At 42.3% G+C, this 17709-nt stretch overlaps 1 protein-coding gene across 4 annotated transcripts in view; it reads left to right on the top strand.

Annotated features, from left to right (window-relative positions):
• Window positions 1-17709, top strand: part of TMEM108 (transmembrane protein 108) — a 164938-nt gene that overhangs the window by 134622 nt on the left and 12607 nt on the right. Inside the window, exon 1 of one of the 4 annotated variants that reach the window (XM_039713510.1) lies at window positions 12601-13056. The exons of the other annotated variants lie outside the window; for them this stretch is intronic. Coding sequence (XP_039569444.1) covers window positions 13044-13056 — 13 coding nt within the window. The 5' untranslated portion in view covers window positions 12601-13043. Of the gene's footprint in view, window positions 1-12600; window positions 13057-17709 lie in introns of those variants that run through there. 4 annotated transcript variants of the gene reach the window in all.

Below are 17709 nucleotides of genomic sequence, written 5' to 3'. Positions count from 1 at the left end.
GGCAGGGTTCCTGTCTGTGAGACATAAGGGACAGATTCAAATTTCCCCAAACAGCCTGTAATTATCAGATGCTAAGAGCAAAAATGTCTCTTCTAGGAAAGAAGAAAGCCACAGTCCCACTCAGGAGCATGTGGGCTCTTCCAAAGCTAATTTGTGGTGGAGGTGTGGGAATTGTAAATTACTTCTGTGGAAACAAAACCACTGTTGCTGCTTCTTATGGGTTTCTTTTTCCAGGCTCTTCCCCGGTTTTCACTTGTTCCTAATTTTCTCAAGAAAGTTCCTTGAGGAGTAGCAATGTACCTTTCAGACTTGGCTCAGTCTAAAGGTGAATATTTTGAGAACTCTCAGCAAAAGCAGCCTGGCTGTTTTTATGATATGTGGGCGTGAAGAGAAACCAGCTATTCCTATTTGTTCCGGTTGCAGCTTCTCTGACCTCATAACTCAAGAAGAGCTGACGCTAGGAAATTTGAACCCAGCTTGTTTTATAGACCTCAGTGATGAAGGAGAAAACAGTTCATGTCTGAAGAAAATCAATTCAATATTTCTAGAGTTGGAAGCAATTAGTATTGAAGGCCAAATTTTGCTTTGAAGTACGGCAGCACAGCCCTCCTGAAATGCCAGTCTGAGGGCAGAGCTCATCCTGGCACAGTTTGTACATATTGATGAAGAATTTAATTTTTCCTAGAATGTTAAGCAGTGGTTGAAGGTAGGAATGTCAGATTTATTCTGCATGAAAGATCCAGTTCCAGCTCTGATGCCAAACTCTGGGCCAAAGTATAAATAATGTTCATTCAGCAAGAAGTAAATATCTCAGCCATGTCAATGGGAGGTTTGTGTAATGATCAGAAAGAGGATTTTGCCATATACAAGCAATTAGCTTTTTCAGACAACATTATTTATTCTGAACGTAGTTCTTACATCCAGTATTGCTTGGTAAGAAAATATGCCATCTTCCATTCTTACTTCATTCTGTTCCCTTTTTTCCTTCGTCTGTCTTTCTCCCTGCTCCCTTTCTTGGGGTATCTCCTTTGTTCTTCCTTACCTTCCTTAGAGCAATTTTCTAATGCTGCTATCATCAGAGGTTTCCCTAATATCTTACCCATTTCAGGTAGCAGTAAAGAGTTCATTCTGGAATTCAAGTGTTGTTTTGGGGCTTTGACTTGACATGTTGGTGGCAATAGAGAGAGACAAACTTTCCATTTTTACAAACCCAGAACACAGGTACGGATAACATCTCATCAAAATATTGAGGGATTGGTCACATAAATCCATTGAGTAAGTTTGAATCAGGCTTAGACATGGGTTTTTCATTGGATGAATTTTGTTGTTTCTGTCAAGCTGAAGACTTGTGTGAAATTCCACATAAAATTCCACCAGAACTGCCCCCTTCATCTTCAAATAAGCTTCTTGACCTAAGCAAAACCACTGCAGAGTGCAAATCATTAAAGGGAACAGACATATTAAAACCCCTTAAACCCATAACGTATTTACAGAAAGTGGATTTTTCCAGCTCCTGCCTTTATTGAATTGTCACCTGCTGTATCAGGCAAGCTGCAAATGAACAGCTGTTATGAAATCAAGTCTTCCTAAACCATCAAAAGACACCTCCACAAATGACCCAGCCATCCTCTGACATCTTGTGACAAAAATCTCTGCTTAGTGTGACAGAGGTGTCCCTCAGCAAAGCCTTCCAGGTCTAGCTGAGGTCAATTTGTCACTGAGGGCTCTGTTCCACCCAGTTCTAAAGGATTCTACCTCTTGTGGTTTGGAGGCAGAGCACTCCATTCTTACACCTCAGCCGAGTGTCAGTTGTCATGACATATACTTGGGGTTAAGCAAATATTGTGTCTTCACTTTGCATTAGGAGGCATCCTTTTAAATTGATTTTATATTCATAGGCTGCATGCTGTGTGTACATAGCAGAAGATTTTGCCATATGTAGAGATAATGCCTCTAAATGAGTAATTTTGCTCAAAATTTTTTTTAGCTGTAATAGAGACTGACAAGGAGACTCAAATGCCTGTTTTTTCATCTTCTCTCCTATTGGAGATGATTATGTGTTGGCATTTCAGACCCACCTCAGGATGCTCCATCTGATTCACAGTAATGCCTTCCTTGTGCAGCCTGTGTCAGTAGCTCTTTCTAACTTACAACAAATGAAAGACCTTGATATGTATACTGGAAAAGGTGGTAAGACCTAAACTACAAGAGATTGCATTTTTTCCTGATTTGATTTTTGATAAAAAACATGAACAAAATATAAAAATGAAATATAAATTTTTGTGTTAATTATAACAAACACTGTTATGCCCAGACTTCTTCCCTCACAACTGCTGCTATAACATACCTGTGCCTGTGGGTGCTCAGGAGGGGCAGAAAAAAATTTTCAGCATAATCATACGCACATCACAAAAAGAGACGTAAATGCATCCCACAAGGTGCCTGCTAGGAATGGATTTGCATAGCTGCCACCAGCCAGTCCTAGTCTCTGCAGGGTAAATTTGATCATATTCATGCCTGTGAATGAATGAATGAATGAATGAATGAGAGAGTCTTTGTTTTTAAACAGAGATTACAATTGGTTATTTTGTCCTACAATCTAAAAATAATAAAAAAAAATAAAAATTTAAGGAGAATGAGAGAGTCTTTGTTTTTAAACAGAGATTACAATTGGTTATTTTGTTCTACAATCTAAAAATATTATTCACTTTCTGCTGTCTGCTTGTGTTGTCCCTTTCCTTTCTTCCCCCTTGCAATCAGTCAATTGTTTGAGGCTGGTGGCAGCACTGTCTCAGGAGGGAGGTGCAGGGAGAAGCATGCACTGACATGATCCTGTTAATGGACTGTGCCACCAAGAAAAGAGTGGAGCTCTGGAGGGGTCAGTCTGCACTGCTGGCTCTTGGGGTGTGGTAATGACAGAGTGCTCTTGGCCTTGCAGCTGTGCAGCTACAGAGCCAGCCCCTGGGTGGCTCCAGCTTGGCAGTGCTCTTTGGCTTTCAGTAGGGCCAGATGTCTCACACGAGCTCAGGGTCAGGTCTGCTGCTCTACAGAGCCTGCAAGACAGTTGATATGTGTGTTGCCTGGGCTGGGAACTGAAAATGAAGGGTTAGGTGGGACCTGCTCATCCCACAGGTCCTGCTGCTGGGAAAGCCAAATGAACCACTTCCATCCATCCATCCATCCATCCATCCATCCATCCACCCATCCTGTGGCTGGAGAGCTGTGTTCCACTAGCTCTTTACCTCCACCTCTTGTGAATAATTAACACCCTCTAGAGTTAGATAGCCTTCATGGAATAACACAGGAGAAGTTTTAGCCTGCTTTAGAGAAAGATCTGAATCTTCATTAAAACTTAAAGGATTTTAAAGAATAATTTGTGCTTCAACCTGCTGGTTTCATCCCTGCTAAGCTTTCCCCATGACTTTGTCCCATATGGGCTGCATGGCAGCAAGCAGGAAAGCCTGGATGCAATCTGCAGCTGGCACCAGAGCTTGTGATGCCCTCCCTTTCTCACCAGACTGTTGTTTGGGAGCCACAAAGGGAGCAAGATTTAAAATGTTTCCCTTTCAAGCAGCAGTGAAGCACAGCAGCACTCTGCAAAGTGACTCAGCCTGCCCTTGGGCACATCTCTTTTGCTGCCATTCCAGAAACAATGCAGCAGAGCTCTCCAGCTGCATCCTCTCCCCTTCCTCCCCATCCCTGTCCTACACTCACATCAAGGTCCATCACAGGCAGCAAGGTAGAGCTGTTCAGATAATTCAGTGCTACACAGACAGTCCTCTTATATCAGAGGGGTTTTGTGGAGGGAGGCTGTGCTTCTCCTGTGCCTCCAGGGATGCTGTACAGGTGACTGGCCAGTAAAGAATCAGCTGAAGTCTCCTGCTCAGATAAAAGCTTGGTGTCAGATATTTTGCTTTCCAGTAACTCCATATTAAAAAAAGAAATCTTTCTTTTGTTTTCAGGGATGATTTTTAAACTAGCTTGTAAGAATTGTTATCATATTCCCCTTTTAATCATGCTTTGCCAAGAGCAGCTGCACCAGAGGTGAAAGGGTGTTTGTGTCCTTCTGCTCCCAAGACCCAGTGAGTGAGCAGAGACAGCACTGACTCTGTTTCAGCTCAGGGTTGGACCTTACATTGCTCCCTCTCTTCCTCTCTTCTGGAAATATCACCTCTGGACTGACTCCAAACCTGAAATGTTTTAGCCCTGTTAAATAATTATTGTGACAGTTATATGTCTCTTGAAACCACAAACTTATTAGGGAACCATAATTTTGGTCTGTGCCTTAGGTACATTCTTCCCTTTTACCCTCCTTTCAGTCCTTCCTAAACTATTCCACACACATTTTTAAGATGTGCCAAAGATTTTACATAGGAAAAGAGGGAAAGTTTGGAAGCAGCACTGGATAAGTTAGGTAATATGATGTAATTTCAGGGAATAACTGGATATTTTTTTCCTCCTGCATGGTATGTGCCACGTAGCTTGGAAGATCAGTTAGTGCCTTGGACACGTGCGTGGTAGCTTGATGATTTTTCAAGGGATGTGCTGAAAAAATGGAGTTAGCCAAGCCTGAACCCAGTGCAGAGTTACACAGCCTTTGAGCTTCAATTAGTAACTAAACCCAAAGATGAATCTGACTGTAGAAATTAAAAATATGTCAGAAAAAAAGCCTGTAAAGTGCCCAAGGCGCTGCTGATAAATATGGAACATTTGTGTCTTACAAAATGTATTTTTTCATAATTACCAGTATATGGATTTGTACTTTTCAAAGCCCAAACAGTGAATGTTCTGTGATGGATGCACAATAAAACAGGACTAATTGGAAGCATTAATTTACACAGAGGCAGAAGTTGACATGGGGCTCTGAGTAAGAGATGCTTTCTATTACCATAGCAAGTACAAAGTGCTTGCCTGTAATTTGCAAGTTCAAATCACACCACCTTCACAAACAAATCATTGCAAACTGTTGCTGTGTCATTTTTTTCCTCTTTCTGTTTTATTACACGTCAGATAAATATCTTGGACCCAAGGTCATCTTCAGGAAATAGTTGTAATGCAATGGAAACGTTGCTGTAGGTGCTGCTGTGTTTCTGGCAATGTAATTGACAGTGAGTGAGCATGCAGGAGCAGCTCCCAGCAGGGGCACTTTTGAATAAATATACAATAAAGAAGCACAGAGGAATGGGAGAGTAATGTAGCTCCATAGAGAGCTGTATTCTCTACATCCCCCCAAAGCCTCTTCTTTAGGCCTGTAAGAGCAGAGGTATGTGTCAATTTTGCTGCTCCCCCTGCTTTATCTGCCTGCTCCCACCCCAGTCCCAGTTCAGGAAAGTGTGACCATGCGTGACGTGTCTGGCACGTGGCTGATGCCACCGACATCAGATGGAAGCAGGTCTCTCTCCAGTGCCCTTCTGAGGCAGTGCTCAGAAAAAGAAGTCAGATTCTGATTGCATGAAGATACAGCCTTAGGCAGGTTTCTGGTTATCTTAGGGATTTCAGCCACTGACCTTGGTTCATGCCAGATCACTTGTTTTTAGCCACTATATACAAATTACTGTTTGTGAGTAATCTTGGGCTGAGCAGCTGTTTTACATGTCTTATTTAAATCTCTCATTTGACTGAAACAGTGATTTCCAACAAACAAGGTAAAGGAGAAAATTAAGCACCCAAGCTTAATTTTAATTAACCCATCCAAGGTTGCGCTAAGCTATCACAATGGCTTCAGATGGTCCACCCAGCACCCAGTTTTGAAGAGAAGATGAGCCTTTTCACTCCTTTGACTACTTCTTGCAATTCTTAATTGCCCTTAATCTTCATATTATTTCTTGCTCCTAATTTGGTCACTGGTCTTCAACTCTCAGCTGTATTTTACTTCTTCAGGTCCATTTACTGTTTCCTCTGTTCTCCTCTTAGAGTCATTTGTATGTTGAATAATCTTCCTAATTGCACAGGAGTTGTCCTGGATTTACACTGCTGCAGCAGAAGCCAGCACCAGTCCCAGAGGACTTTTTCTGACACTGCTCTCTGTGGTCCTGGAATTGGGTACCTCAAGCAAGCCTTCTGTTATTTATTTCCATCCAGTCCTTTGAACCCATACTGAACAGGGCTGAAACTCTGCACTTAAAATCATGCACTTTGTATAATGCTTCTTGATATTCCTTCCTCTTGGTGTGCTGACCTTGGCTGAGGCCAGTGCATTCTCTTAGCCATGATAGTTAATGCTAATGCAAGGACTAATGCTCTCCTGCAGCTTTAACGCTGATGTGCCACACTTAGTGCTCTGTCTCCAAACAGAATTGCATCCTGATGCTGCACTTTACTGTGGGAGTGATTTTGCTGTTCGGGTACAATGACAGCTGAGAATGCTTAAAAAGAGAGAGAGGGAGAAAATGTAATAAGGCAAAATTGTGACAAGACACTTTTGTCAGTATTATCGTTGCATTTCATGGGAATGTAATATCTGACTGCCACACAGCTCTTCCAGCATCTGTCTGGTGAAGACTCAGAGTGATGTTTAATTGTAGTTCATTCAAAGTGCTTGAACAGAAAGTTCTTTGTTTGTCAACAGCTCCACTGCGCCCTAGTTTCAAGATTATGTTTTGCATATTAATAAATTAAGTCCAGACCAAGGAAAGCCTGGAAAAGAGCAGTGTAGGCAGTAAAAACATGTTATTATCTATTTCAGAGATGAATTTGTCTTTCCAAACACACCTCTGGGTATGTTTGCACTTGCACTGTTTCTAAGGAAACAACTCACAGCTGTGTTGGAAGTTTGTTGCCAATGCACCAGCAAATCTCAAGCCCTCTCTGAGGCCCAAGCAGTCACACATATTAAGGGCAATGCAGTGGAGCCAGGTGCTGCCACTGAGGTAGGCACTGACACTACCAGAAATCGAGTGTCCCTGTTCCGTGGCTGGTATTTTTGCATTCCCACCAGAAAAAAAAATCAATAGCCTTCAGGAGCAGAGCAGCTGGGTCACGGGGCAGAGGCACATCTCCCTGCAAAGCATTAGGACAAGCACCTCAGCACTTGGCTCCTGCAGTGCCATCTCAGCGTGGGACACCCATGTACTGTGAAGGTGGAGGTGTCTGAGCCTTGGTGCTCTCAGAAGCCACCCAAGGGTGCTGCACAGCTTTGCACAGCCACCGTGCTCTTGGAGGGGAGATGGTGCAGGAGAGAGATAGAGAGCAGCTGCCCTCTATTTTGCCTTCTGATGCCAGCTCACATCAGCAGCAGCTGAAAAATAAGCACTGTGCTTTGGGAACTATGTTATAGCCTGACTGAAATGAAATGAGGCTCCCAGTGTAGTTTCTGGAGGGGGAAGGAGAGAGATAAGATGTCCACGTCATATCACCAACAACATAACTGGTATTAAGGAAACAGAAGTCAAGGATGAGTGAGCATTGGGGCTGAACTAACTTTCACATCAAGAGAAGATCCCTGAAGGGCTGTGTGCTGACAGGGCAACATGGAAAATCTGGTAGACTTAATCTCTTCACAAGGGCTGTTCTGTGAATAATCAGAAGTTGTTAGGGTTGTCAGTCCAATTTCCTTCCAAAATAAAATTAAGTGTGGAGGTGATGACACTTCAGAAATGGGTAAATTCTTTCCTGAATATAAATAGAGGCAGGTTTAACCAGAAAGGATAGACAAATAAAATATTTTACCTGTAAAATACTGTGTGAACAATGCTGCAGTAGGGGGCCTGCACATCATTATTGCTGTAATTCCAAAGAGTTGGAATTATAAACTATTATCTAAACGATGTTGATGGTGTCAAATGCCAGCCTGTCATGAGTAAGGCAGGATGACTTTGTTCCACTATGAACACTTAAATCATTGAAGGTAAATGATGCTTCAGACATGCAATATATTCCTGTGAAAAGACAACACCAACACGTGTTCAAAATTGCATTCCAAAGCAGCACACATGTAGTTGGTAGTGGATCATTTATTTCTTTTTAATGCAAATGGAGATGTAAAAAGAGGCCACCAACACAGAGAAGTGAAACATTTTACTTTGTTGTGTAACTGCATTCATGCTGAATTGCAAATACGAATTGCAAAGTGAATGAACTGCAGAGTTGATAGAGCAGATTTTTATAAAGTAAGATCCTCTTCCTAGCTTCACATGTATTTCCATTTACATTACTCATCCCCTGACTAATCAAATACTTTGTGTCATTGTGTCATCTCACCCTTCTGTTCCTTGTGTATGATATTGAGTATCTCCACCTCTTGAATCGAATTCAGAAGCAATAACACTGAGTGAAATACAAGCAGTGGAGGCCTGCTCTCATTAGCAGAAATTATATCCAGCTCCTGCTGTGACCTTACTTATAAGTACATATGATTTACTACACCAGCTTGAACCATCATTCATTCCAGACCAATACCCAGCTCCAAAGCATGGCAAAAAATCCATATCTCAATACCTGCGCAATCTTGCAATTCACCTAATGGAGCAAAAACCCCATTCTTCATCTCTGCAGCCAGCAGCTGATCTTTTGAAGGAGGGAATTTGGTCTTTCCCTTTTATCTTAGTATGTTGGAATGCAACATGCACCTCTGACATTCTGGAGTTCCAGGCATGCACCTCTGTTTTTTGCTGTGCTGACCCCCTCCGGCCACAAGCAGAGCTCCTTGGAGAGTAACTCACAGGGCATCCCTGTGGCTCAGTGTGGATGGACCATGATGAACATCCAGACTATTCTGAAAGCAGCTTTAGCTGAAGCCAGGTTCAATTCAAGACTGCAAAGAGGCAATACAAATTTTTGTCCCAGAAGCCAAAGGAATGTTGTCTCTAGTCTATAGGAAGGATGAATAGAAATGAAAAGCAAGAGCTCACTTCTTTCCCTAGCAACCTTACATCCACTCCAGAGGCCTTGCTAGCCTGTATAATCCAGCAGATAATAAAATCAGATAATAAAACCAGCACATTACAGCCTTTCTGGCAGATTTATGTGCAACCTTACATCCTTGTGCTGTTCTCACAGGAGAAAATCTGGACATGGAAACATTCACTCCCTATTATATCCAAAGTCCATCTTGGGAATAATTTCCATTTACATCTGACCTTTTGTATCCCCAAACCTGTCCCCAGTCCCCCATACCAGAAATGCTGACTCCCTTGGTCCTGACCTGGTTTGCTTTTCACTTGCCCAGATAGTAACCTGGGAATATAAATAATTTGCACAATCATCCCCTGTCCCCGGCCCATTTACTCACTCTGAGGCAGTGTCCCTTTTCCTTCAACTGGAAATGATCAAAAAATCAGAATAAAACTTTCCTGCAGGTAAATATAGTAATTCCTTTCTAATTGTTTCTTACCTGCTCATATAACAAATCAGTGCAAGCTCCTCATCACCAGCTCTCATTGGAGATCAAGCACAAGGATAACCAGGCACTTGGAGGTAATAATGTGTTTGAAGAGGGCATAAGTAATAAATCATCCAAATTACTTTCAGTGAGCAGATGAAATGACAGAAATACCTTCAGGGTTTATAGAAGTTAGCCTGTGCATTACTACAGCGTTCCTCCTGGCTGCCAATATCAGTTTCTGTACTTGCAGCTGGAGAATTTAAGCACAGCTTTTGCAAGTAGAGGAGAAGAAGGTCTGCACTGTCGAAGTAGAGGTGGGTGCTCTGCTCTGCCTCACCAGTTGTGATACAGTGTGTTACAATATTTGAAATCAGGGTCAGGAGTTAATGGGAAAGTTTGCCACAGGGTAGATAGAGGATAGATAGACAGGGTCTGTTCCTTTAAATGTTTCCTTAGGAAAAAAACAAGTTGAAATGACTGTGCTGTAATGAAAGAGTAACTTGAGTCCAGAAAAAGCACCCTTGATTGGTAGGTAAGTCAGTGTAAATTACTTAGAGCTGAAGAAATTAGGTTTGGAAAAGAGGTATCATCTGGTGCTGGAATCAAATGCTTCGGACTTAGTTGCCTCCAACAGCAAGTGGAAGGATTTTGAAAGGAGTGCAGCAGGTACTAGAACTGTGTGTTTTTGAAAAAAGGTTTATGCATGAAGAAGTGGCTCCTACTTCCTCATGCTACCCACCACTTTCCAGTTCAGCAGGCACCAGACATCTTGCCTGGCAGGGGCCAGGAGCAGCTGATCCATAGCGTGCTGTTTCTTTGAGAGGAAGCAGCTCCAGTTTCAGCTGAATTAGTGTTTGACCACTTATCCTCTAATATGTGAAAGAAAAATGCTTCCTCATGCATCACCATGGAAAAGCTGTCAGGCCCTGTTCTAGTCCATCTTTATGCCAATGTAATGTTGCTCTATAGAGCTTGTTGTTAACTTGGTGCTCTGTGAAAACTGGTTCTGAATGTCCAAAGCAGTGGGATTTAATCTCCTGGAAAATATCACAATAGAGGGACTGCATTTCACCTTTGTAAACATCACTTCTATTTATCCCTTTATGGTTTGCTTTCTGATGATGCAATCTAAATAGGTAGAGGGATATGAGGTGGGATTCCTCTCATCTATTTTTCATCACCTGAAGGATGGACATCAAGTTAAAACTCATCATCCTCAATGTGACCTCTTTTGCTAATGCAGGAAAGGTGCCTCTCTGAAGTACAAGTCAGCCTCTGGGTGGAGTGAGTTTCCTGCCAGAGCCATGGCTACCTTTGACCAAGCACACAGCTTTTACATATGTGAAGTTACTCATAGTTTGGGGAGCTTTCAGAAATCTTTTTAGGATGTCTTTGAATCCTCCTTTCTCCTTTCTTATCAGTGCTTGGGAAATGGACACCCTGGCTTGAGTTAGCATCAGTGACACCAACTACATCCTCTCTTTGGCAAGGTCCTATTTTAAGCTTTTCATCAGAGGCCACAGCTATTTGTGTCATTGTCAAAACTCTTCAAAAGGTCCAGTGACATTGATGGTGGGTCTCTTAGAAGCCAAAGGTTCTGCAGTAACATAAATAGGATCAGCAGCACTAAGTGCAGGTGAAAGAAAAGCCAGCTGCACATCCTTTCTGTCTCCCTTGGCAACAGCATCCTGCCAACAAAAACTGCTGCCAAGTCAAGGCTGGAGAGGAAGGGATGTGCATTTGCAAAGCTGGGACTGGACAAGCTTTGTGTGAGGGGGGAGCTATCAGACCAAGGAATGCTCATGTGCTTTTAAAAATATTTTTTGTTTGTTCCATGTGTTTTTGGACAAGGGAATGCACAGAGCCTCTGTCCTTATGAAGAGTTTTTATCTGAAATACCAAACGACAGTCTTTGCAGTTTTGGACCATATGTTTCCATCCATGACAGCACTCAGGGAAGAAATCTGTGGTGAATTACTACTTACAGATGTGGCAAATCCCCCAGTAAAGGTTAAAATACGTGGCATGGTTCTCTTGTTACGCCAGCTGCAGCTTCATGCTAAATCATTGTTTCAGCAGCAAGCTCTTAATCAGCCCCGAGTTCTAGAAACTGCTAAACAAGCTGATATTTTTTAAGAACCTTTTCTTTTTTTATAATGCACTAAATATCTTTATTTAGAAAAACCTTCAGACTGGAAACAGTAAGAGAAAAAAGTGAACTGCAAGTGGCAGGGAGAAAAGAAGCATCATCACAAAAGCACAGAAATGCAAAACAGACCTAAGATTACTATTCGTACTGTTTTTCCACATCCTTCATGAAATTGTCAAACCTGTGAAGACAGAATTTGTGTAACTGTGGGTGAAATATGTTTGTGATATTTGTACCTGCCTACTCTCCTGATTTTTGTCCCCAAAAATCAGCATTGGCATCTCTATCAGAGTCCCCATAGCTGCTAGTGCTGCCACATCTCAAACCTATTGTCACAACATCACTTCTTACAGATTTGGCCACGGCATCAAAAAAGAAATCTGGTGGCAACATACTTATTTCCAAGGCCTGGAAAAAAATAAGATGTTCTCACCTGGTATGGTAGGAGAGAAGAAAGAACTGGCTTTTCTCCCTAGAAGAATTTATTTTGTGAGAAGCCCATGTTACAAACTGCTTGGGCTGCTACAGCGCCCTTGGGTGCAACAGGAAGTCTGAGTCACAAACTGTCAAGAAGTCCCCAGCTTATTGCTCTCTTAAAATTTTCCTGTGCCTTTTGAGGGATTGGTATTTTGCTGCCCAGGACACATTTTTGTGCTCTCCAGGCAGCGTGTTCTTCCAGACAGCCAGCTGTGCCAAAGAGACAGGGAGAAACTAAAAAAAAGAAAAAAAGAAATGGAAGAAGGGGCTGTGCCAAAGAGACAGGGAGAAATTAAAAAAAAAAAAAAAAAAAAAAGAAATGGAAGAAGGAAGGCAGGATTATGACTTCAGTAATCACAGGATCTGTGAACTCCTTTATGGTTGCAAGTTGAAATTGCTCATTCACCACTGAGGAGTGAAGAAATAAAATACAGAGTGAGCATTTTGATGCCAGGGAAGGAGAAGGAGAGAGGTTGATCACTATTTCATTCCCTGTATTTTCCTCTGACAGGAATATTAATATCATTAGAGATAATTGAATAAGTGGATAGTCTGGTGGAGGTGCAGAAGCAGGAGGCAGAGCTGTAAAATCTATCCATACACAAAAAGCTAAGCACTGCTCTGGAGGGAGGGCACTGTGCCTTGGAATAGGGACTGAACAGCCTCACAAGGGCATGCAGCTGGGGTGCTTGTTGCTGTTTTGTTCCCGGAAAACGGGAACTGCCAGCAATCCTCTGGCATCTGAATAGACTCGTGTCAGACAAACTGTATCTGGACTTGATGGGAAACCAAGCTGGAATACCAAGCAGCCCTTCGATCTGCTGGCAGCGAGGGGGACTGGCTCAGTAAGTAATCTTGCCTTGCAGTTGCAAAGGTACTCCATAAAGGAGTGAGCCCTCTCGCTGCACAGCCCTGCAAGACACGCCTGCCTGGGCTGTCTCTGTCCTCATTCCTTCAAACCAGCTCCAACAATAACAGCAACTCCTGCGTGCAACTGCCTCATTAGAGAGATGTATTTTTCCTTTTTCCACTGAGAGATGAAGCTTCCAAATCCTTGTGATGTGAGCAGGTGAGGATGTCTGCTGACAAGTCCAAATGATATTTTCAGGTAAGTGCTTACCTTGAATGAGCAGCTAGAGTCAGGCTCTTTCTTTTTATTACCTTCCTCTCAGTAATTACTGTTGTCCTGGTTGTCAGTGAGCCTTTTCACAAGCTTGAACAGCTCCAATATCTGTATGTATTTAGTGGAGTAGGGGATCTAAATAATTTCTAAAGCACCTATCCCTGTATTATCTGTGAGTCTCTAGTGCAGTGTGAGAACGAATTGGGAACTGCTTGCTCTGTGAGTACATGACACTGTTCTTTTTGTATCACCTATTGTTTAACTCTCTGGAGGGCCAGAAATTAATTTTGATTCACAGGCTCACTCTCTCAAAGTCTGTGGTGTAAGTGCATTTTAAAGCAGTAATAGTGGTCCACAATGTTTTTATACCTTTAAAGCACTGTGAATTCTTGCCACATGAAAACCATAACTGCTGTTACTGTTGTTGCACAGGGAGTGTCAGCAAGAGCTGCTTAATTTGTGTTTGTACATGTGATTTCCAGAGCTTCTGCTGATGCTGTTTAATGTTACTGTAAATAGAGCTGTTACTCTGTGTGTCTCATTCCCTGTGTGTTACCAAATGCTTGTGTGCTGAATTTCAGGTTGATCACTCATCTAATACCAGGGAAAACAGACAATAACTTTAATATCTGGGATTTCTGGCATGACAGATAGACTTTCAGAGTAGATAAATTTTCTATGCAGAGTAACCTACTTTTTTTCCCCTCAGTTCTGCAACCAATCACAGAGATTGAATTTGCTTAACTCTTTGTTTGTACAAAGGCTGCTTTATTGTGAGTGAAAATTGTATTGCTTAGACAGACCACAAACAAATGACCATAACAGAAGCAATAATACATACTTTGTACACAGTTTCCACCTATTAAAGATTCATTTTGCTCCTTGTAACATTTTAGGTTTGTTGAGGGACACATAAGAAGTTATTAATTTTGAGAAGAAAGCTTTTGTTGCATACAGCTTTTGTTGTTGTTGTTTAAAGAGGTTTTGCACGCCGTTCTCTCACTATTACTAAGAGCACGGAGAGCTTCAGCATCCCTCACTGTGGCCATGTGCACCCAAGCCCTGGGTCTGTAGATAATGGGTCCTTTGTAGGACAGCTCCCGTTCCTTTCCTTGCCCACGGCAGTCTGAAATAATGAGTCCAGCAGTAGGTCTCTGCACAAAAAGCTCTTCCTGACTTCCTAGAGCAAAAATGTTTGCCAAGTACTGCTCAGGCTGGCTGTTTGTCTTGCTGCAAGGTCTGAGGTAGCAGAGGCCAGAAGGGGTCAAACACCAGACTGAGCTCATTGTGCATTTTCATTTGCTGTAGAAAATGTAAATGTGCAGCTCAGAAGTTTCCACTGTATCTCTGGCAATTAGGACCTGATCCAGAGCTCACTAAAGTCATTGGGAACCTTTCCACAGGCTTTAGAACAGGAGTTACATAAGTTTGTGTTGTTTGAAGGGGGTGCCCCAGGGAGGCTGAACGCATGAGCTGACTCGACAGCCACATGCCTGCTCTGCCATGTCAGGCAAAAAGGCTGTTCTCAAAGTGCCCATGAAGTGTCCTGTGCAGCACCAGGCAGAATTAACTCCTGAGTGGACAAACCTTCTAATGCTGTCCTGTGCCAGGACACTGGCTCCTCGTGGAGCCTCCCAAAGTCCAGAGATAAAACAAAGAGCATAAGCTGCTGAGGCCTGAATTGCTTATTTTTTCTGTTAAGGAGGGACACAGTTCTGTTGCTTGTGTGCAAATAAAAGGGTCACAAGGAAGTTTCCAAGTGGTAGAACCTGAGGATTTCATAGTCTAGGAAAGCCAAGCACTCCTAACCTCAGACTTTTCTGAGACTCATTGAAGACCTTAACCATAGTCTTTTAAAACACTACTGTAAAGGAACTACTTCATTTCCTTCACATACACAACTATACACACCATTTCCAGGCTCCTTATGTGAGTGTGCAGTGGAAAGAAGCACTGCAGGGAGATCCTGTTGAGATTTGAACCATTGCACTGTGTTGTCAGGAAGTTTTTATGGCTAAATGCACATCCACACCCTCTGTGTATATTCTGCTGTCACTCTGCTGTGTTTCATCCTTGAGTTAATTCATTTTGTACCTAATATGCCCTTCCTGGTGCATTGTGCACTATGCAAGACCACAGTTCACACCACAGAGATGTCAGGTCAATCAGCCTTCTTATTTGGGTTGAATGGATTTAATGTAGCCATAAAATTAGGTTCCAAAAGCATGAATTTGACACATAGCATTTAAAACAAAAACCAGTTTGATCTGTTCCGACCCTGAGCTCCTGTACCTTAGAAACAGCCCCTAATGAAAAAGCTTAATGGTGCGAGCTGACCTTTGAAAATATTATTATTTGCTATAATGTGCTTGCATCAGTCTGTCTTAGTGTTGTGCCAGCAGATTGTAAGGACTGCCAGTCCTTACTCCAAAGGGCTCATGCTCTAAGTAAAATCAGCCAAAAATGAAGGCAAAGACTGCAGGACTGCACTTTGAACTAAACAAGAACATTTGCTATCTCACCTGGAATGTCAAAGTTTGGCAAGGAGAGCTTGATGGCAACCAGAAGGCATGCTTTCAGTGGTAGTAGAATTGCAGGTAAGCTGAGGCACCAGGGAACAACTGGCATTGTACCCCCCATGGTCCTTTATTTAGTACGGGTGCATTTGTAGAGCACAGAGGGACGAAAAGGAAAGAGCATCACGGGTGCTGGATAAGTCCAGTTCTGGGACAAATGCCTCCTGTGCCTGAGTACAGAAATTCAGAATATCATTTTCCCAGGCTTAAGCCAAAGTTGCAGTATCAGAGAATTCAGTAAGACCTCCACTTTGTAAGACTTTGCCTATACTCAATGATAGAAAAGTAAGTGAGAGCTCTGGGCAATCAAGTCACTGAAAATCCAGACAGAGCCTGCTTGGGTGATGATGCAGAGCATCTAAAAATACCAATTCCAGCTTTACTTTTGCTTTCCAGCAAATTAATTCTACTTAAAAGGGCCAACAAAACTCACTGTGAAGTCCTTATCATCAGCTGCTCCTCTCTAAATATACAGCACTGGCTATTTTTACAATTATCTGCTTAGCTGAATATTATTCCAGTAGTTAGGGGCACAGATTAGCTCTGGTGGTTCCTGAAGGAATTAGTGTAGGCCATCCAACCAGCAGAAAAAATGTCCTAAAAAGCTGTAGCTTATAGGGCCACAGTGGCTCTGCAGAGGCTTTTAAAGCAAGAGTGGCAGATGAGCAAAACCTGACTGCCACAACCTGGGACGGCCAAATGTCATGGGAGTTATTGTTTATTGTCAGATAAATTACTTCTGATGTAGTATTTCCTATAAATATTTATTCATACTTTACAAGCCACCTAAATGTACGAGCTAAATGCATCTGGTTTCCCATGCCTGATGTGCAGTGACCTGCTACCACAACAGACTGCTCCAGAGAGACTATAAATGTTTATAGGGGCAAGCCTCAGATTTACCAGTATTTCAAGAAAAGGAGATGGATACTAGGTGGGTTTTCAGCAAAAGATCAGGGTTTCTAACCCCAGGGTACATTATGCAGAAAAGCTGACAACTTCTTTATTCCTTCAGGAGTATCTTGGACAAAAACATTGATCCAACAGTGATGGGTTTTTTGTGTGTGAGGTGTGAGGGAAGGTAGTTACACAAAGAACATCCGAAAATTCTAACAGGCATTACAATCATTATAATCTAATATCTCATAGTATCTGCCAACACACTTTATCTTGTGTGCTCAGAACAGCAGGCCCAAAGTTTCCTGGACCATTATCTCCACACTCCAAATCCAAAATAAATCGTCATCCCTTCCTCTTTGAATTTGTTCTGTGGCAGCAACTTGTCTTGGCATGAAATATTAGCCATATGGACACTAGCATATCTGCTTTGACCTTGACCTCAGAATAAGCCCTGCCAAATATGTGAGGATAACTCCTGCCTTTTATTTCCAAGAATGATGCTCCATGGGTACAGCCCAATCTGCTCTCCTGGTTGCATCTCAGTGTAGAGAATTCATGGGTTTTAATTTGAATAGGTGTTCTGCTAAGAGCATATTGTCTGTGGCTGGCTAGGAACTGGGAAGCAGTATCCCAGATGATGGTTTATTTGGCAGAGATATTTATTCCAGAAATTAAAAAAAAAAAGAGAGAGAGAGAGAGAGCTAATTTTAGCATCAGGCAGAGGAAAGTGCATTACTTGTAATTGGCTCTCACCATGTTATTTAGTCACTGTTTCCATCTTCTGGATAGTCTTCCAAGTAACAGGAGGCTGCTGGGGGCAAGATGAGCTGAATTTTTTTGGTTGCAGAGCTCTGCACTTCTCTGGTTCAGAAATGATGGGTAGTGATGACAGTAGAACATTTAGCTGGGTAAGAAGAACAGATACTGCTCCTTTGGTGAGTTCTTGCTACATGTATTGCAATGATCATGCATGGTTGTGACGATACTCAGGATTCAGAATAAACTCATTTCATCACATTTGCATTTGCCCAACATGAAACAGAAACCAGGCCAGCAGACACCTAATCAGAGATCTTCTTTCATTTTCCCAAGTCCCTGTCTTCCTTTGGCATTCCCAAAGAGTGTAGAACTAAATGGCATAATAACAGTCATGGAGAAAGCT

The sequence above is a fragment of the Passer montanus genome, unplaced genomic scaffold (genome assembly GCF_014805655.1).
Source record: "Passer montanus isolate IOZ18808 unplaced genomic scaffold, ASM1480565v1 scaffold10, whole genome shotgun sequence".
Lineage (NCBI taxonomy): Eukaryota > Metazoa > Chordata > Aves > Passeriformes > Passeridae > Passer > Passer montanus.
This window is presented reverse-complemented; position numbering and strand designations above follow the sequence as displayed.